The sequence below is a fragment of the Esox lucius genome, chromosome 3 (assembly GCF_011004845.1).
Source record: "Esox lucius isolate fEsoLuc1 chromosome 3, fEsoLuc1.pri, whole genome shotgun sequence".
Lineage (NCBI taxonomy): Eukaryota > Metazoa > Chordata > Actinopteri > Esociformes > Esocidae > Esox > Esox lucius.
In genome coordinates, this window is record NC_047571.1 from 10,214,102 (window position 1) to 10,235,364 (window position 21,263).

General features: G+C 41.6%; 1 protein-coding gene across 3 annotated transcripts in view; it reads right to left on the minus strand.

Moving 5' to 3' along the window:
• The window catches only part of brinp2 (bone morphogenetic protein/retinoic acid inducible neural-specific 2), a 118,367-nt gene that overhangs the window by 24,006 nt on the left and 73,098 nt on the right, over nt 1–21,263 (minus strand). For all 3 annotated transcript variants that reach the window (XM_013140487.4, XM_013140489.4, XM_013140483.4), the window contains 2 exons: nt 17,037–17,142; nt 3,770–4,006 (listed from right to left, as the gene is read on the minus strand). In XM_013140487.4, the coding sequence (XP_012995941.2) occupies nt 3,770–4,006; nt 17,037–17,142 (343 nt within the window). The remainder of the gene's footprint in view (nt 1–3,769; nt 4,007–17,036; nt 17,143–21,263) is intronic.

A 21,263-nucleotide genomic window follows, 5' to 3' on the forward strand; every position in this document is an offset into this window, starting at 1 on the left:
ATTTGACGCGTCAAACGCTTACAAACATAATTGTCCGAGGAGTCTCTGACTTAACACATGAACAGTCCGTATTTTTTACAGTTAAAAGGGGTGTGGTAAGATGCTGCCCATCTGTCCTATGTCAATAAAACACATTTCCCCCATTCCATCGCATGTCTTGGGCTTCAAACAAAGGGACAGGCTGTCCTCCCTCACATGGGTATCTTCTCAACTCTTGAGGAGTCACAATGTCTGGACAGACAACAGATAGAGGGTTATACAGATTTACGAGTAACCCTCTAATCAGCTGGTGCCGGTCAAGGATTTCCCATAGGCAAACACCAGATCCCTCTCGGCATCTTTAACTAGTAACCCATTTATATATGTATCGGACCAAGTATACATCAGTGCAAGAATTTCCACAACAACTGCCAGCGCCGATTTGATCTCTTCTACAGCCCAAATTGATGTTTTTAAGAGTGTTTTCCCAACGATTGTATGCATTGATATGCTGCGCAATCAGGAATCTTTTTTCTCCCACCCTTCTACTCAGAACACACAAGAGGAAAGTGAGGGAAATAACACTGCTACAAAGCAGCAAGCTGGAACTTGGATTTTGGGTTTGACAATTAGGCAAATTAGATGGTGTATTTTACTGACAAAATAATGTTCCAAAATAGATAAATGCCATGGAGATCCATTGTACTTCACTAAAATAATGGAATTGCAATTAAAGTCGAATCTCCCTGGCAAACATAAATACACCCTCCCCCCACCCCTCCCCCCAATCTAATATCTGCAAAAAAATCTATATATATCTGCTGAAACAGTGGGGCTTCAACTTTGACTTAAAAAAAGTTGATAGGTGTTATGGAACAACAGCATATTAACTGAATTTACTCTTGGTAACAGAATCATGGTAACATAAATATTATATACAGCTCCAGAAAAAATTAAGAGACCACTGCACCTTTTTGAGTGAGGAACTGAAGGGTTAAAATTAAGAAACCACTGCTTCTGTTCCTCACTCAAAACTTTTTTGGAAAGGAAAGAAAAAGGTGCAGCGGTTTCTGTATAATGGTTCCCCAATTTGTACTATAGAAAAACATAATTATGGATATGTCATTCTCCTTTTGTTTCAGAAGTTTTGCAATTACAGGGTATTTCAGCAGAGAACAGTAAAAGTAGGTTAGACTGTAAAGTACAATTCTCTAGTCAAGTTCACTCTACTCTATAGTATTATACTGAATGTTACTACACTGTACTACTGTAAACTACTAATTTTTAAGTTTGTTAATGGGATTTGGAGTAGATATTATCTATTTTGGGGAAATGGAGGTGTTTCACAGGGACTTTTCACCTAATTTCACCAAATTGTATCAACATTTTATGAGGACGTTTATATATTTCATTAGAATGGCCCCATGGCATTTCTGTTAGGTATGATTGATCTAATTCTTTGTGGCTGTCATTTGTGGGAAACCTGAGTGATATGCATGCAAACTATACAGGAATTTGATGCAGTTCTGACAGAATTGTATTCACACCTGCAAAACTATCGAAAACTATAACGAAAATCTAACTCTACCTCAGAAGGTGGTGTCGAGTTTTCGATATCTGAAAGTTTACACAACAAAATAATCTAGAGTCTTCTTTGATATGTCTCTGAAAATGTAAAGTCATGTAAACAAGCCCTTAGACTATCTGATTTGACTTCAAAATGTGTTATGTGTATGAATATGTATATACATATTTAAATGTTTTAATGGATGTCAACCCAAATATCTTCTTGTCATTATTTTCATGAACCAACTGCATTACCCTTAAACTGTTCAGATACTTCCACCGATTCACTCCCTTATTCAGCAGCAATAGAAGCTTTTAAGAGTGCCGTTCCCTTGATTGCATTGAAATATTGTGCAATCACAGAGCCTTTTTTCAACTCACAGCTCATAACACACAAAGGAAGATTGAGTGAAAGCAGACTACTACAAAGCAGCAAGCAGAAACTAGATAGAGTCCTGACAACTGTCTGATAGACCAGTGGGCCAAGAGTAAATGTTTTGGAACGTAACCTATTCAATCAGTTTGAATACAGAAGTGATCCGCCCTTAATGGACAATCAGAGGGACAATAGAATCACTGAGAGAATTTGAGAAATCTTGATGGTTTGCTAAATCACACAAATGTTGACAAAGGGCCCTTTTACGCTGTAATATATAAAAATAAATGTATACCCGTAGAATACTTGAGCCAAAAGGTTATTATGTGGCATAAACAGAAGATTCGTCACACTCATGCTACTACTTTCCATGGTAGTCATGTCACCTTCTAGAAGGATCCAAGCCCACAAAGCTTTTGTCCGTTGATGAAGTTAACATCAGAAACATCATTTAAATTTTTATATAAATAAAGGCATAATTGCTCTGTCATTTAATTACCTTCAATATTGTTGTTTCAAAACCACTGAACCCTACCTGTAAATATTGTGTGGGCTGCAACAAAGACCACAATCAATGTATTTTATAAACTCATTTTTTATTGTGTCCATATCCAAAGCAATGAAGTTTTCCTTGCATTGCCAGAGGCTTAAATTGCAATAACAGTTTATATAAAAAAGCCCTTATTATTACCAGATTGCCAAGCCATCTAGCCTTCTGACACCAATAACAGATTAATGACTGGAATAAATATAAATCTAGCTTTGCCTTGGCTGTGCCTTGGTTTCCTCTGGAACCTGCCACTTCACCTGCTGCAAGCAGATATGCATGAAGGGCTACAGTTAAAGGGATTTGAGGGTGGTTTCATTAAAACTCCGTTGTGGGGCAGCAGAGGCTTTGGAGATGGGGGGCCGAATTGATCTCTGTGATTGGATCATTCCTTAGCCAGGGGATATACTTGGTCCTAGGGTATATGATGTGCCAGCATTTCCAACTATTTTCGAGTTTCTCTTAGCCACAATGTTTATCAACTAATCTCCACAGAACTGCAGCAGCTCAACCCAACATGTGGAGTCTGAGTAGACTCTTGCCAGCAGCAGTGAACCTCAGATGCTCAGCTTGTTGTGGCTAATGGAGAGCCATGAAAGACAAACACTCTGCCCCATTAAAAAGCTCAGCGCTTAAACAACTCCCTTCTTTTGTATTGTACATCATGCATTTTTCATTATGATTTCAGGTGTTCATGATATTTTTATCACATTGCCTGGTTTGACACATAAACATCTAGAAGAATTAAATGGGCTATATTCTCATTTCCATGACAAATTGCCCAATTTAAGTTTCAGAGAAAAATAACAATGTCAGCAGTTGAAGAATTTTGAGCAATTACGGAGAACATATTCTTCCTATTCAGTAGCCTGTCAACAAGCAGCGTCTGATAAAGATTTAATGTTAGAGGTACTCCACTATTGCTAAGTCAGGTATTGCCAAAATAATGTTCAGGGAGTTCAAGGAGTTCAGGGACCGCGTCTGTGCCTTCAAAACGTCACTCAGAATGCACTTTCCATATCACACAGAATCCAACATTGAAATCCACACAGTACCAAAAACAAACACACCAATGGGGAAAATGACCTGCCTCCAATGCCAAATCACATATTCAGGCTTTGAGCTAGCTAGCTGTTTTGTTGATATTGAGCAAAATGGTTTAAGCCATTTTGGGAGAACATGTTTGTTTTTTTAAATTGATCTTGCCCATTTCATAGCACACCTGCGCCCTGCTCCTCCCAGTGGCTTTCAAATGCTGCTTGACAGATATTAATATCAAATAATTGGAACACATAGCCCACCTGATTCCATGAATTCGGTGTTGTAGTTGTTCCAGGATTCCTTGCTTTTGTGCAGATTTTCCTCCATGACTTTGATGTCAGCAAAGGGGCAGTTACAATCTGGGAATTTGGCAGAGCAGTGGCACCAGCAGTCATTGTTACGACACAAAAGCTCCCCCTCGGAGTTGCATGCCACATAGCTGAGCGCAGCATCCACAAAACGGTTCCGCAGGAATTCTGGAAGGACATCCTGTAAACCTGTGTACAGAAAGAGAAAATAACAGCATCTTGTAATGAATGATAAACTATATTTTGTGACAAGTTAATGTTCAAAACAAAGCAATATGTTGCATTTAACCGGTGCCTTCTAAGTGAGAGTGTTAGTCAAAGAATTATATGGGGAACGTAATTGAGAAAGTGTAGCTACTGCAAGACACGGGTACTTTGTTGTTAGTCACTGGGCCTTTGATATAAATACCACAGATCTGGCAGAAATTGACAAACAAAATCCAGAGTGTAGAATGGTCAACATTGTTAAGGAATTATGCGCCTATGATGCCAGAGAATAGCATCCTATTCTTTAGTCTATATAGATGCACTACTGTGAACAAGGGCCCAGGCTCTAGTCTAAAGTAGTGCACTATCAATAGAATAGGGTACCATCTGGCATACATGATTACACTGTAGGAAGTTATTGTTTTATGAACCAAATAAAACAATACAAATAAAACAATCCTATCAGAATATGCCTCCACTATAGATCTGTGACTGCGATTTAAGTAGAATTTCACCTTTTTTGCAGCTGTAATGGTTCCTCACTCTTAAAGAAGATAATAGGCCATGAAAAACTGTAATCCATGATATAGTTTTATTTGCACATTCATTACTTCAACGTTCAGCTAACTTCATCTTCTTCATCTGAGAAACCATATGAGTAAGCATGTTAAAAAATATATAGATTTGATTGGATGTTACTTTGTGTGGCTATGTGGTTATGGAGCTACCAAAACGTTATGCACGCATTCATTTCTCTAGTGGTGGCTAAAATTTGTTTAAAGAAACTAAACCATGGACTATAGTTAATTTTGTCCAATACAGTACTGTGCTTTTAGGATTTGGAACCACCCACAAAGCTGCAAAAGATATACAATTTCTTGCACAAGACTTTCACTTGTGCCATGTGCCTTATAGCAATTTGTAATATTGACAAGGACATAATTATGTAAAATTGATCTCAAGTGAGTGTACTGTATCCTGTCCTGTGTATAGCCGACCATTATTTGTTTGCTGAACATTATCTTTTTTTTTATTACTCTTGTGAAATACAACCATCATAGTATATATTTTGCTTGAGACCTTTTTCAATGGCAAACTCCTTGTGTGATGTCTTTTGTAGGATTTTACCCTGGGTAAACATGCTTTAGGTACAAAGGGGAGCAGATACATAAAAAAATACACCCCAAAATGTCAGTAGGCCTATGGACATAGAAAAATACTCCTGGCTCAGGTGGGTCAAATCTGGTAGGTAGTTGGGTGAAAGAAAGCAGGTAAGTAGTCAAGTGGGGGTACAGTGCTGATAAAACAGGACCATTTAACTTGAATGAAAATGAAATGCCAATAAAGCTATATGCAATCACACAATTATCTATTACGTAAGCAGCATGAAAATAAGCTAATTGACTTGAAAACACACAGTAGGCTATATGCTAACAGATGTGTAGTAGTGTGTGTTTATGCCAAAAGACAATACATATTTTTAAGCTATTGTACAAGACCCACAGAGATCTTAATTTAAGCTACTATGTTAGCAGGATATATACAGTTTTTTATTCCATGTAATTCTATGCACCATGAGAATAACTGGTAAGGCTACCATAATATCACAAATATCTTTAAATTGCTTTATTCAAGAGACATTTACACAAGCAGCCTAGTTCTGATATTTTTCCATAAATTGCTCTTTTGACCAATCAGATATTCTCTTTTGACAGTACATTTGCAAATGCAGCCAATCTGTACTCTGTCATTTCGATAATTTGTGTGGTATCGTAAATTATTCAGGTAACATGGGGCGGTTTTTGTTCACTTTGTATTTTTTTCTCCCCTCCCATTTTGTAATCTGCCTTTTGTAATTATGGCCTTATAGATCAAAAAGCACATCTCTCTGAAGTACATCTCGCCATAGTACATAGTATCATGCTCAACCAGAACAATATTTGCATGTACACAGGTGATGGACCAGAAATCATTCCCCAACGATAACCTACGATTTGAGCTCACAGGTGCCTGACCTTCCATAAGGAGTAACTGGAGCATGATGAGACAAGGCTGGCCTGTCCCACAACCACAACCAGCCAATTTCCGCCAACCTATACTAGACCTCTACACATTGTCGTTATGTTGCGACAAGGATATGAAATGTATCAAAAGTAAAATACGGGACCCTGGGGGGAACAAGGTTGGGAAACACTGCAACACCCGTGGGGCCGCCTAACATGAAACAGAATTTTCATAAACGCATATATATATATATATCTGGCTTTTGTTCCACAGAACCCTTCATGTTTATTATACAGTATGAAGAAGAAACACCTTTATGCCGCTACACAAATGTGATGAGAGATGCATGCCCCCAAAATAGGGTCCCACCACCTTTAAAACCCCCAATTTAACCACCAGCTGTGACAAAGGCACCTATCAGTTGCACCACTTTAGGCATTTTTCAGAAGCTGGAGCCAATCCATATGCCTTATTAAGAATATTTATGTGTGTTCCTTGGTATTTACTTTTTGACTTGTGAAGAGCAGACACAATTAGTCACAGTCTTCCTACCCTGCCTTGGCAGCTGTCAGGTTACCAGGGGTCAATAGGAGAGCTAGCTGGCAGGGATGTCTTTAATTTGGGAGACGGCTAAATAACACTCTTCAGCCCAGACCCACAATCTCCAGTGCGTTTTGGAGAGAGAGCAGCTACTCTGCTGTGGAATTGCAAGCTTCAGTTGTCAAGAACAACACTTCCCCATATTTCATTTCTCTTCTTGTGCTAATGACTTGTCTCTTGCAGGGAGTGCAGAGACGCTTAAGCAAAAGAAACATACCAATTTCTACACAATAGAAGAATATAAGGAAACACGCACACCCACACGCGCATTCACACACACATACACCAAAAGAGCTCATACTGTTGCAGACTTCCAACCATCTCCCAGTAGTTACAGGGTTTCTGTCAGCAGGAGGCTTCATTCAGGAGACGATGGTATTAAGTGGGTTGACAATTTAAATGTCAAGCTTGAGGAAGGTGCTGGAAATGGGCACAAGCTGTGTTTATAATTAGCAATGGCAAAATGAAGAAAATGCTCAGGGCTAGTTCCTCTCCTCACACTGTACTTTGTGCAGCTTTCACCTTTGACTTGTGGTGACATTCCTGTCGTGGGTGTTCGAAGCAAATTAGTGTGAGTTAAAATGCTTGTCTGCAGATGACCCTGAAGCCTGCGTTTAAATAATTGGAAAATATAACATTTATTAGACTGGCATTAACCCCTGACATCTCATGTGATTACAGTCCACATGGGCTTTCAGTTGCAATTATTGAAAGAAGACAGACAGTAATGAGATTAACAGCAGTTGTTTGTTTTACAGTAACCTAACAATGGTATCTACTTATTAGATAATAATCGCTAAACATTTCATGAATTGTAAGGGCCATTTTAGGGTTAAAAGCTTAACTGAAATATCCCATTTTCCATGGAGTTCTTATAGACTATAAACCAGGGTTCCCTAATAGGTGTCATTTTAGACAAATTCTGTCTGCAGGCCAAATCAGGAGCGCTGATGATTATTTTGGGTGTTGGAGTGAAACTGGAAACCCATTTTTATTCTTGGATTAAAATGTAATTTCTCGATAATGTGAAATCACCTAAGCATAGATTGGAAAAATTTTTTTCCATAATATGGTACACAGCAGCTAGAGGCCAAGAGTAACTTGGTCAAAAAAATCACACTGATTGGTTTTATGGTGTTTTAAGCAGTTTAAATTAAGCCCTCACTTCTACTGGCCAGTTTGACAAGAATTTTTTTTGTATTGCCTCCAGGACTTAAGGTCCACAAGGATCCATTGTTCTCATTCTTGGAAATATTGGAAATAGGGAAAAGTATGGGAATAACTTATGATTTCAGAGGCTTTCCCCAAAGGTTTATAAGTAAATAACTGTCATTGAACAAAACTTTGCGTCATAAGCATATGCTTGTGTACCTTTTGGTTTGTCTTCAAGTTTAATTCTCTTCAAGTAAATATTCTCCCTAACGGCACAATATTTCCTCAACTTCACCGTGGAAAAGTTGATCTCCAGTAATCAAAAGGGAAAATAAAACAATAACTCTAATCGATTTGTAAGTGCATGGAAAATTGTGTTATTGGACATAAAAAAGTTCCATCAGCAAATTCTCTCAACTACATTCCTAATTTCATTGTACATATAGGTAATATAATATACAGTATGAGGGAATTAAAGGAGAGCAACAGTCACATGACCATCCTCATTCAAATGACTAAACTCCTGAAAAAAAGAAAAAAGTTCTTAAATGGTGTTCTTACTTTATCTCAGACGTATCACAACTAATTACAATCCCAATCAAAATGAGGTTCCAGGTCATTTTAAAGGATGACACATTGCTCTGTTTCAATTGGTTAGAACAGACTGTCCCTCTTGTATGTTTATTGGAGTTTTCAGATGGAAGAATATTTCAGATGGATGATCATGTGACTGTTGTTTCCCTTTCAGTCAAGGTCAGAATGAGCTGTGCAGATGGAGACACCTCAGCTAGACCTTAGCTTTTTTTTATAGCTTGCTGAAACGTTCTCAACTCAGGATTGGCCCCTTGGTGAAGAGGTGGTTTGATTTCCTAATACAGGAAATCTGATTACACTTGTCCAATTAAACTCTTCATTTATCCACTTGACCATGGTCAGTCAACTTTATACTTCTCAGCGTCTACACATTATCATCAAAAACCATGCAAAGCATAGCAATGATTTCTAGACTAATACAAATACTGAATACACAAATGATTTGGGACGCTGTGTAAAATGTAAATAAAAATAGATTGGAATGCAAATAGTTTAAACACAATTTTTACTTATTTCAGAAGTAAAGATGGGGAGGGGTTCCCGACTCTGTGAAAGACTGTGCAGGCAAATAGTGCAACAATTTGAGAATACAATTTCTCAACGTAAAATTGCAAAGTGTTTGAGAATTTCATCATCTATGGTACAGAATATCATTGAAAGAATTAAAGAATCTGGAGAAATCTCTGCATGCAAGGGACAAGGCCAAAAAACAATATTGGATGGCCGGGATTTTTGGGCCCTCAGGTGGCACTGCATTAAAAACATACATGATTCTGTAGTGGACATCACCGTATGGGTTCAAGAACACTTCTGAATACCACGCTCTGTGAACACAGTACGTCACTGCATCCACAAATGCAACTTACAACTCCACCATGCAAGGATACCATACATAAACAAGTTCCAGAAACGCTGTAGCCTTCTCTGGGCCCCAGCTCATTTAAGGTGGACTGAGGCGAAGTGGAAAACTGTCCTGTGGTCTGACAAATCCAAATTTTAGAATAATTTTTGGGCAAAAGAGGAGGGTCCATCCGGCTTGTTATCAGCACACAGCTCAAAAGCCAGCATCCGTTATGGTATTGGGGGGCATTAGTGCACATGGCATGGGTGACTTGCACATCTGTGAAGGCACCATTAATGCTGAACAATACAGTGAGGGAAAAAAGTATTTGATCCCCTGCTGAATTTGTACGTTTGCCCACTGACAAAGAAATGATCAGTCTATTATTTTAATGGTAGGTTTATTTGAACAGTGATAGACAGAATAAATAAAAAAAAATCCATTTATTTGCATTTTAATGAGGGAAATAAGTATTTGATCCCCTCTCAATCAGAAAGATTTCTGGCTCTCAGGTGTCTTTTATACAGGTAACGAGTTGAGATTAGGAGCACACTCTTAAAGGGAATGCTCCTAATCTCAGTTTGTTACCTGTATAAAGACACCTGTCCACAGAAGCATTCAATCAATCAGATTCCAAACTCTCCACCATGGCCAAGACCAAAGAGCTGTCCAAGGATGACAGGGACAAGATTGTAGACCTACACAAGGCTGGAATGGGCTACAAGACTTGGTGAGAAGGTGACAAAGGTGACAACAGTTGGTGTGATTATTCTCAAATGGAAGAAACACAAAATAACTGTCAATCTCCCTCGGTCTGGGGCTCCATGCAAGATATCACTTAGTGGAGTTGCAATGATCATGAGAATGGTGAGGAATCAGCCCAGAACTACACAGGAGGATCTTGTCAATGATCTAAAGGCAGCTAGGACCATAGTCACCAAGAAAACAATTGGTAACACACCACGCCCTGAAGGACTGAAATACTGCTCAAGGACTGAAGTTCCCCCTGCTCAAGAAAGCACATTTACAGGCCAGTCTGAAGCTTGCCAATGAACATCTGAATGATTCAGAGGAGAACTGGGTGAAAGTGTTGTGGTCGGATAAGACCAAAATCAAGCTTGTTGGCATCAACTCGCCATGTTTGGAGGAGGAGGAATGCTGCCTATGACCCCAAGAACACCATCCCCACCGTCAAACATGGAGGTGGAAACATTATGCTTTGGGGGTGTTTTTCTGCTAAGGGGACAGGACAACTTCACCGCATCAAAGGGACGATGGATGGGGCCATGTACCGTCAAATCTTGGGTGAGAACCTCCTTCCCTCAGCCAGGGCATTGAAAATGGGTTGTGTATGGGTATTCCAACATGACAATGACCCAAATCACAAGGCAACAAAGGAGTGCCTCAAGAAGAAGCTCAATAAGGTCCTGGAGTGGCCTAGCCAGTGTCCAGACCTAAATCCCATAGAAAATCTGTGGAGGGAGCTGAAGGTTTTAGTTGCCAAATGTCAGCCTCAAAACCTAAATGACTTGGAGAAGATCTGCAAAGAGGAGTGGGACAAAATCCCTCTTGAGATGTGTACAGGTCTGGTGGCCAACTACAAGAATCATCTGACCTCTGTGATTGCCAACATTTGTACTAATTCATGTTTTGCAGAGGGGTCGAATACTAATTTCACTCATTACAATGCAAATCAATTTATTATTATTATTATTATTTATTTTTTTACATGCGTTTTTCTGGATTTCTCTGTTGTTATTCTGTCTCTCACTGTTCAAATAAACCTACTATTAAAATGATAGACTGATTGTCAGTGGGCAAATACTTTTTTCTCTCACTGTATATAGAGGTTTTGGAGCAACATTTGCTGCCATCCAGATCACATTTTGTTTAGGGAAGGCCTTGTTCATTTCTGCAAGACAGTGCCAAACCACATTCTGTAAGTATTACAACAGCATGGCTCCATAGTAAAAGAGTCAGGGTGCTAAACTGGCCTGCCTGCGGTCCAGACCTGTCACCCATTGCACCCAAAACATTGGGTGCATTATAAAACAAAAAATATGACAAAGGAGCACCCAAACTGTTGAGTAGCAGCAATCCTATATCAAGCAACAATGGAACAACATCTCACTTTCAAAACGACAGCAATTGGTCTCCTCAGTTCTCAAACCCTTACAGAAATGTAAAAAAAAAAGAAGTGATGAAACACAGTAGTAAACATGCCCTGTCCCAAATTCTTTGAAACATGTTGCTGGCATCAAATTCAAAATGGGCATGTATTTTTCCAAGAACAATAGAATGTCTCAGTTTCAAAATTTGGTATGTTGTCTTTGTATTATTTTCAATAAAACATAGGGATGATTGATTTGTACATAATTGCATTCCGTTTTTATTAGCATTTACACAGCAGACCAACTTTTCTGGAAAAAGGGTTGATTGATTAAATGGCAAATCCACTTGATTTAATTAAAATAATCTGTGTTGATATTGTTAATTATTGTCTAAATATTTATGTAGGGAGGAATACTTGTCATACTTTTGTGGTATACTTGAAAAACACAAATATTGTATGGTGCAATCTTCAATTGAATAACAATATTTTCTCCATTTGCAACATAAAAGCCCACAGTGTAGTGGACGTCCAATTCAGCAAAACGATAATGAAATCTCCCACAGAAGCGTATTGCCTATTGTCATCCCACAATTATCTTTGTTAAAGATTAAGTTGTCTAAGATTAAGTAGCATATAATAAAATTGCTGCCTCTTAACAATCTTTTAAAGTTGAGTTTAAAGTCAGTTTACGTCAATGCGACCTGTTTTAGTCACTAGACTGATGATGCCATCTCATTTGCATAGTCAGATGAACAGAAGAGCAGACAAGATACATTGCAGTGAGAGGCTTAGTGGGAAGCAGTGTAGGAGAGTTTAGAGTACACATTATCCATTTTTATAAATGGAATTATTAGCTATTTCATTATTCAGGTTACTGTGAATAAAATGACTAGTCATTTGCTAGCTACTGTATGTGATTATGATAAAGCAGGGGTCTTCAACTAGAGGTCTGGGGACAATTATTTGTGGGGGGTTTCTGTCAAAAAAACTTGAAAATGTGAAAACTAAAGAAAAATTATAATGCATCTATGTACAGAGAGTTCTGCTGAAATAACTTCCTGAATGGTGTGTGTATAGGGGGGATAGGGGGTTGTGTTTCCAAAATTATGACAGTCACTTCAAATGCCAAGTTAATGAGGGAGTAAGGTTTGTTCAGAGATAATGATTGAGGGAAAGTGAAGGAGTTTGTTTTTGGAAGAAAAATGTAAAAGTCTCTCATTGTAATATTAAAACAATTTCAGTGCAAAATTTACTTAACAGTTACGACAAATTGTTATAACAAATTATAAAAATATTATTTTACTGCCTGGAAATAGTTATATCAAGGGGAGTTTACAAATGTTATGTAATTTAGCTGACACTTGTCAATAGCGACTAAAAGTAGTGAGTATAGGCAACATTTTCATACACCCTCTAGGACTATCTATTGGTTTGGACAATAAAAGGTTGAAAACCCCTATGATAAAGCATAGTCAACATAGCTAGCTTGCCTATTAGCTATAGCACCAAGGCTTAAGTTCTTGCTGAGTAACCAATGTTTTGTAGCTGGTCTGAATAGATTTCCAGCTAACTTTGTTCAGGGTTGGAATTGAGCCAAAACCCTCTGTTCTATAAACTCCTCTGTGCTTGGGCTACAGCCAAATAGGAAAATGAATGAAATGGCCTTTATTCCTAGGCAATTCAAGTAGGATCAGATGCTGTTTGTTTACATTACAAGCTGCTCGATGACATTTGTTAGATGTTAGTGTAGGGTAATTCTAAATAAAATATTTCAACATCAAGATGACACATTTACTTGCATTAAGTTCAACAAAAAGGTTCCAAGTTTGTATCCCAGAGCTAGCAAAGTGAAAACTGTGTAGTTTTTTTCCTTGAACAACCGGGTTAACCTTAGTTGCTCCCCAGGTACCCGATCTAGCAGCCCACACAACGTTTCCATTGGAGGGTTTAGATAAAATGCAGATTTTACATTTCAGTTAAACCTGATGTGCAATTGAGTGGTACAATAATTGAATAATTCATCCTAATGAAATAAACTCAAATTATGGTAGCACACCATATTATATCATAGTTTAGAGAGCCCCTACTATAATTGTGTCTAGTGCAATACCTATGAGGTATATTATTTCAGTATAGCTCTCATAAACTGTACCTCTGGAATGGGATTGGAACAAACATTATATACTTTTCAGTCTACTGGATGATAAGTCCATGGTTCTGTCTTTGCATTCGACAGTTTCTCTAGCTGCAGCCAACAGCTGTTGACCAGAAAGCGTTGCTTTGTTGTTTGAATAACAGACCCCTCTTTAAACTTGATATAATTCAATTTTAAATAAAATGTTGTGCATATATATTTCATATTACTTAAAGAAGTGAATGGCTAACAAAAAAGAGATCTCACAGTGGTAAATGAATAATGCACTTTACAGCCTAAGACTGGGGCTGTGCACCCTTGAAATGCTGCAAATAGTGCACTTTTTTGTGTCAACATTACATGTTTGTCCTCAGAGCGTGACAATCAGTAGGCTAATACCCCATTTTAAGTGTACACAATTGCTATCCCGGGCTTTGTGCATCAACATGTTTATATAGCCAGTACCTCTGGTCCATTAACTATTTTACCTGACCCATCAACGTTTTTGTCTGGTTAAGCCTCATCATGATGTATCAAGGCCTGTTGTTTTGCCATCTGATTATATGCATATAACTACCTCATATAAATAATTGCCTCATCTATCACATGCATCACTGCCATCATAATGGATGCTTTTCAAGACATCAACATCACTGCTCTCCAGCCCTGTTCCTGGAGAGTTACTGCAGGTTTTTGCTCTTACCCCAGGTATAACTTGCTTTACTAATAGAGGTGAGAGGGTTTACTATGCCAAATAATTCACGAGATATCATGTGCAACACACAAATAACATTACATCCATAACCACAACATTTAATATGGACAGATCTTTTTGGCAGAGTGATAAGGGTCTAATATACAATATATAATAAAATATCTGTCTGATTCAGATTAAAAACTAGCTACGAGTCAGTTACGCTAGATTAAGTTGGATTAAGTATCTACAGGCACATGGTACATCTAATGAATGGGTGCACTTCAGGAACGAGGTTAAAACCTACAGGATGTTAGCGCTACAGAAACAGGGTTAAAACCTACAGGACGTTAGCTCTACAGAAACAGGTTACCTACAGGATGTTAGACCTTCAGGAACAAGGTTCAAACCTAAAGAATGGTAGCTCTCCAGGAACAGGGTTAAAACCAGCAGGAGGGTTGTTCTACCGGAACAGTTTTAAAACCAAAAGAAAAGTAGCTACCCAGGAAGAGGGTTATAATGTACAGGATGGCAGTCCTCCAGGAACAGGGTTGGACTGAAAAACTAAACAACAGTAGCTTTCCAGGAACAAGGTTGGGTTGGAGAGCCTTGGTGTATATTGTGTTTTTTACTGGGTCCATTCTCGACTCGCAGACAAATTTTCTATTTCTGTCCTCCCTAATGAAATCAGGTAGGGGACTGTGGATCTGTCACTGTCCGTGTGTGCGTGCGCCCATCAATGCGGAAGTATGTCACAAGTGATATCTCAGACATACCTCCGTTTGCGTCAGAGGCCCAATCCCAAATCAACCCTTAAACCCAACACCCCATATATCTTCAGAGATCTGAGAAGGTTTGACAGATTTAAGAAATCAGTTAATAGCTACACATTACCTAAATGATTCGAATCAAATTATCTAAAATCTCAGCCAATGCATAGCATGTAGGATGAGGTCAGCACCATTCAGCTCGTAGCCTACATGGTCTGGATCCAACTGTTTTTCTGTTCTACTTGATGATTAATTGCACCCACCTGGTATCCCTGGTCTAACAATGTAAAAGTGCTGGGGGACTGGCTTCGGAGGAACCAAGTTCAGATTGAGAGGTATAGGGCTTTGGTTTGGGCCAGAGTGAAGCGTGGCTGAATGATCCGTCTCGTCTATAATAAAATGACTTGGTAGCATGGCGGTGTGGGTGTTGTCCTTCTGATTGGATGGCGAATAATCTGTCTTGCCGTAGAGGTCCATCCTTTACAAAATGACAGTTGCTGCATTCTATTCTGGTCTCACTGCATCAGTATAATTCTATTATTATTGCTATGATTGTTGTAATAAAAATATTAAAAAAAACTGTTTCTGACATAAAAAACTGTAAAATCATCAGGATATTTAAATAACTTATTTTAATTGAGGAAACCTGTTCCCAAGTATTCCGATGCATAAATGGATGCATGTGTAATGCAGTGCATGATGTCTTCCAATATGATTGTCACGTCCTGGCACGGCCGGTTTTCGTGCCAGTGAGATAATCCCTCATTTGGATTATCGGCACCTGTTTATTGCCCTCACCTCTTGACCTCTTTTTCTAGCGTATCTTGTCGGCCTTTGGTTGAAGCCATGCCTAATGTGGTTCTGTCACGTGTAGTTGTCTAGTGTATGTTATGTTTGAGTTCTTCTCATTAAATGTCCTCTGTTCACCCTGCACGTGAGTTCTGCCTCCTCACTGTTACAGTGATCAAGGTTTGGAATTATTCAGTTTTTGTCAAGTATACTGTCAACTATATCTGTTTAGGATCCTCCTAGGTCAATTAGCAGTGCACACATTATTTATTTATAATCGGCCAACAACTGAATGTAATTAGAGTCCACTGCTGTAAACCATGGGCATATTGGTTTAGGGCAGAGGTGCCCAATTAGTGACCAATACACAACGATTTAATGGGTTAATTAGCTGCAAAAAAAGCTGGCTTGTAAAATGGATAGGATTAAATTGCTGTAATAGTTATTTTCCCCTTTCATCAATGCTGTTCTCTTATGAGAGGATTAAGCCGCATCTTTACCTTGCCTCTACAGTCATAGCTAAGCTTTACCCTGGTTTTCCGTTTTGATCTATCAGATATTCTTTTAACTGTTCCTTTTGTTACTAGATGTCCCTGTGGTGTCCATTGCAATGCTGGCTTAGTGTATAAAGATGTTCCTTTATTGTTGGAGCTGGGCTTGTCCAGACTCTGCTTTTAGATCGATTTGGCCTGCTGGTCAGACCTGCTGTGAGCTGAGGCTCCTCAGGGTTTCTCCAGGTTATAGAACCAGCAGTTAAAGTCTACGTCCCAAATGGCACCCAATTGCTACTACCTCTGGCCTATGTAGAGAACATGAGGTATGGTACCATTTTGGATATCAACAAAGCTTCTCGTCTGTCTCCATAAAGCATTAGAGTACCAGCTGATTGATTAATCCATCCCCCCAAAAATCTCAATCTATGATGTTGAGATTGAATACTGCAGGAGTCAGTAGTAAGTCAGTAGTCTGAATGAATGTCTTGACTAGTCTTTAGGAATGAATTGTGGGGCCCCACCGCTAACACTCATACAGTGACACCTATACTGTACAGTTCAGATTTGGAAAGAACGGTGAAACACACAGGGGGAATACAAAGCATTATCCTGGAGTGTGTACTACACGCAAGAGTCTATCCCCAAACAAATACTGCATTGTAGGAGAGATTGGATCAATTAAAACAAAACAAGACATCAAATATTTCCAAGAATTGCAGAATCAACACACTGCCCCACTAATCATAACGAGATAATGTGGAAAGAACATACTGAGCATTTTAACACTGTATATGCAGCCGTATTGAGAAAATAGTAGAATAGCTTACCTTTGAGATGTATTTTATTTTCAGGACTGTGTACCAAGACTGAGCTAACAGAATCAAGGCTGTCATAGTTACTGCATCCAAGGGGCCCGGTCCTGGTTTCTGTTACCTAGGAAACAAGGTGATATTTTAATGAACCTGTTTGTTCCATTTCTGGCAGTATAGTACACAGTACTGGTGGTTATCTAACCATTGCAAATCACTTCTGCATTGATCTAAGACAACAGACCAATAACTATCATCAGTATGCATTTTCAAATGTCATGTCCTTTCAAAATGACCTTATCTTGTCAAAGTCAAGAGAAATCAGGAAAAATTTAACTATGCCCCTAGAACACCTGTCATAAAGCTACCAAATATGTTATACTGTAGTTCGACACTAGAAAATTTAGCAGTACTTATCAATTCCCTCCCATTAAGTCTTTAGAAGTGAAGAATGTATAAATAGGATTGTTTTGTTTTCTGACTAGGGTCCTATTCTCACTACGACAGATTAATTGAGATGAACAAGACTTTGTTTCCCAACTTTGACCCCAAAAAATATCATGTTAAGTTGTGAAAATCAAGAAGAAAGTTAATTTGCAACCTGTCTGCTCCTGATAACCCCTACAGATGACTGCAGAGTGAACATTTTGCATTATCCATGGGTATTGTAAGTCATATGAGAGATGACATAAGGTCTCGTTTAGAAGTTAAAACTGTATAACATTACAAAGGTAAGAAAACTAGGTAGATTGGTTCCCCAAAAAATATAACTTTATGTGTACTGAACTGGTGAGCAGCCTCCCTGTTCCCTTTTATTTCATTTGCAGTTTAGTCATCTATGTTAGCTAACTAAACTTATGTTTTAGAATGTTGGTGTAACGAGGACGCGCATGGAGGACGCGCGCCACCCCTCCCGACGTGGTGTTCGGTGCGCGTCATCGCCGGCCTTCTAGCCACGCCGCTCCTCCTCTCACGGCACTGTCATGTCTTGTTATTGCACACACCTGGTGTCCATTCCCTCATTAGGTTGCCTATATTAGTTCCCTTGTTTCTGGGCGTCTTTGTGTGGTATTGTTCTATGTTTGGTGTTGTATTGCAAGTCTATTGCACGCTTTTGCGCTCTTGCTGTTACGCGTGCCATTTTTTCGTTTAAATAAGAAAGAAGATTATCTACCTCCCTGCGTTTGGCTCCTTTATTCACACACCCTGACACACCGATGACAGAATACCACACCTCCAGAATGGAGCCAGCGGGGAGCGACCTCATCCACCAGCACGGGAGCATGATCGCGTCCCTGGGGGAGGCCGTGACAGAGATGGTCCAGGCTATGCGGCGGTTGGAGGCGAGGTTGCCATCTGAGCAGCAAACCCCGACACTCAACCCGGGTGGAGTGCCCCTGCCATCGTCTCCACCGTCGCAGAGGAGGACCATTCAACTGAGCCTTCCTCAGGGATTCGGCGGAGACGCTGCCCAGTGCTCTGGGTTCCTGCTCCAGCTGGAGCTCTACTTTGCCTCCCTCAGCCCTCACCTGGGGGATAGGGAGAAGGTCTCGGCCCTTGTCTCCTGCCTGAGGGGCAAGGCGTTGGACTGGGCCAACTCCGTTTGGTCCACCAACGGGCCGGAGTTGGCCCATTACGGGGCGTTCGTCGGCCTCTTCCGGGCCGTGTTCGATCACCCACCCGACGGCAGGGAGGTCGGCGAGCGTCTCGTCCACCTGAGGCAGGGGACAAGGAGCGTGCAGGCCTTCGCCCTGGAGTTCAGGACCCTGGCGGCGGGGTCGGGCTGGAACGACAGGGCACTTATAGATCATTTCCGGTGCCACTTACGGTCTGACGTCCGTAGGGAGCTGGCATGCCGGGACGCCATGTTGACGTTCGACCAGCTCGTCGACATGGCGATCCGGCTGGACAATCTGCTAGCCACCCGCGGACGCACCGGGAATGATCAGCCCCCTCCGGTACACCCCGTCGCCGGACCTGAACCCATGGAAGTGGGAGGCGCCGCACGTAGGGAGACGGTGCGGTCTAGGGAGTGTTCCTTTTGTGGGAGGAAGGGACACTCTGCCTCCTACTGTTTCCAGCGAGAAAGGGTCGAGCGGAGGAAGCCTGACACCCCTACACCTAGTCAGGTGAGTAGACCACACACACTGTCAGGGCTCTCTGCGAAGCACATGACACTCTTGGTGGCCTTCCCTGATTTTCCTGCTAACTCTCAGTGTAAGGCGCTCGTAGACTCAGGCGCAGCTGGGAATTTTATGGACAGCGGTTACGCACAGAAACTGCGCATTCCGCTGGTTCCATTGTCTCAACCTAGGTCCATTTCGGGCTTAGACAGCAAACCACTAGGCACTGGTCTCGTTGAGCACGTCACAGTCCCTATCACGATGACCGTACAGCACGCCCATACCGAACAGATTGAGTTTCATGTTATTCACTCTCCTGCTTTCCCTGTGGTGCTGGGTCTTCCATGGTTGTCGGGACACGACCCAACTATTTCCTGGTCGCAGAGAGTGTTGACAGGGTGGTCTCAGGGGTGTCAGGAGAGGTGTCTAGGTGTTTCCGTTGGTGCGACCTCGGTGGAAAGTCCAGACAGTGTCTCCGCAGTGCGCATTCCCCCGGAATATGCCGATTTAGCGCTGGTCTTTTCGAAGACCATGGCTAGTCGTTTGCCACCACATCGGTCCGGGGATTGTGCTATAAACCTAAAGGGAGATGCTGTGCCGCCTTATTGTCATGTGTATCCCCTGTCGCAGGCAGAAACCGCAGCGATGGAGACCTATGTGGCCGAATCCCTGCGGCAGGGGCAGATCCGCCGTTCCACCTCGCCCGCCTCCTCGAGTTTCTTTTTTGTGAGGAAGAAGGATGGGGGTTTGCGTCCGTGCATTGACTACAGGGCGTTAAATAAACTGACGATCCGGTACTCCTATCCTATCCCCCTGATTTCCCAATATATTGAGTCAATGCATGGGGCGCGCTTCTTCACAAAACTGGACCTCCGGAGTGCGTACAATTTGGTGAGAATCCGAGAGGGAGACGAGTGGAAAACCGCCTTCAGCACCACCACGGGTCACTACGAATACCTGGTGATGCCGTATGGGTTGATGAATGCCCCGGCAGTGTTTCAGTCCTTTGTGAACGACGTGTTTAGGGACATGCTGGGGCGCGGAGTTGTGGTTTACATTGACGACATCCTCGTGTATTCCACTACGCGTGCTGAGCATGTGTCTCTCGTTCGCAGGGTGCTGAAGCGACTGTTGGAGCATGGCCTGTACGCTAAAGCAGAGAAGTGCGCATTCTTCCAGCGAGCCGTCTCTTTCCTCGGGTTTCGGATTTCCGCCGGTGGGGTGGAAATGGAGGTCGATCGCGTGTCAGCCGTGCGTAATTGGCCCGTTCCCACCACGGTTAAGGCGGTGCAGCGATTCATTGGGTTTGCCAATTTCTACCGTAGGTTTATACGGGGCTTCGGCAAGGTGGCAGCTCCTATTACTTCCTTGTTGAAGGGTGGGCCGAGCCGGATCACCTGGACGGCCGAGGCAGACGTCGCATTTCGCACCCTTAAGAGAATGTTCACCTCTGCCCCGGTTCTGGCTCACCCCGATCCGTCACTGCCGTTCATAGTGGAGGTGGATGCCTCGGAGGTGGGGATAGGTGCTGTATTGTCCCAACTGTCGGGTACCCCTCCTAAGCGTCGCCCCTGTGCTTTTTACTCACGAAAGCTCAGTGAGGCAGAGCGCAACTATGGCGTCGGTGACAGGGAGCTGTTGGCTGTGTTTAACGCCTTGACTGTTTGGAGACATTGGCTCGAGGGAGCGAGACACCCGTTTGTAGTCTGGACCGACCACCGTAACCTGGAGTACATCCGGGCGGCGAGGAGACTGAACCCTCGCCAGGCCAGGTGGGCGTTGTTTTTTGCCCGGTTCGATTTCACGCTTTCATACGTTCCGGGTACAAAAAACGCCAAGGCAGACGCGCTGTCTCGGTTGTGCGACGCGGGTGAAAGGCGGGTAGATGATACACCGATTCTGCCCGCCTCATGCATTGTGGCGCCGGTTGTGTGGGACGTGGACGCGGACATTCAGCGAGCGTTGCACAGCGATCCTGGGCCTCCCGGGTGTCCTGCGGGTCATCAGTACGTCCCGCTGGATGTCCGTGACCGTCTCATTTACTGGGCCCACACGTCCCCTTCCACGGGTCACCCGGGCATAGACCGTACTGTGCGCTGCCTTACCGATAAGTACTGGTGGC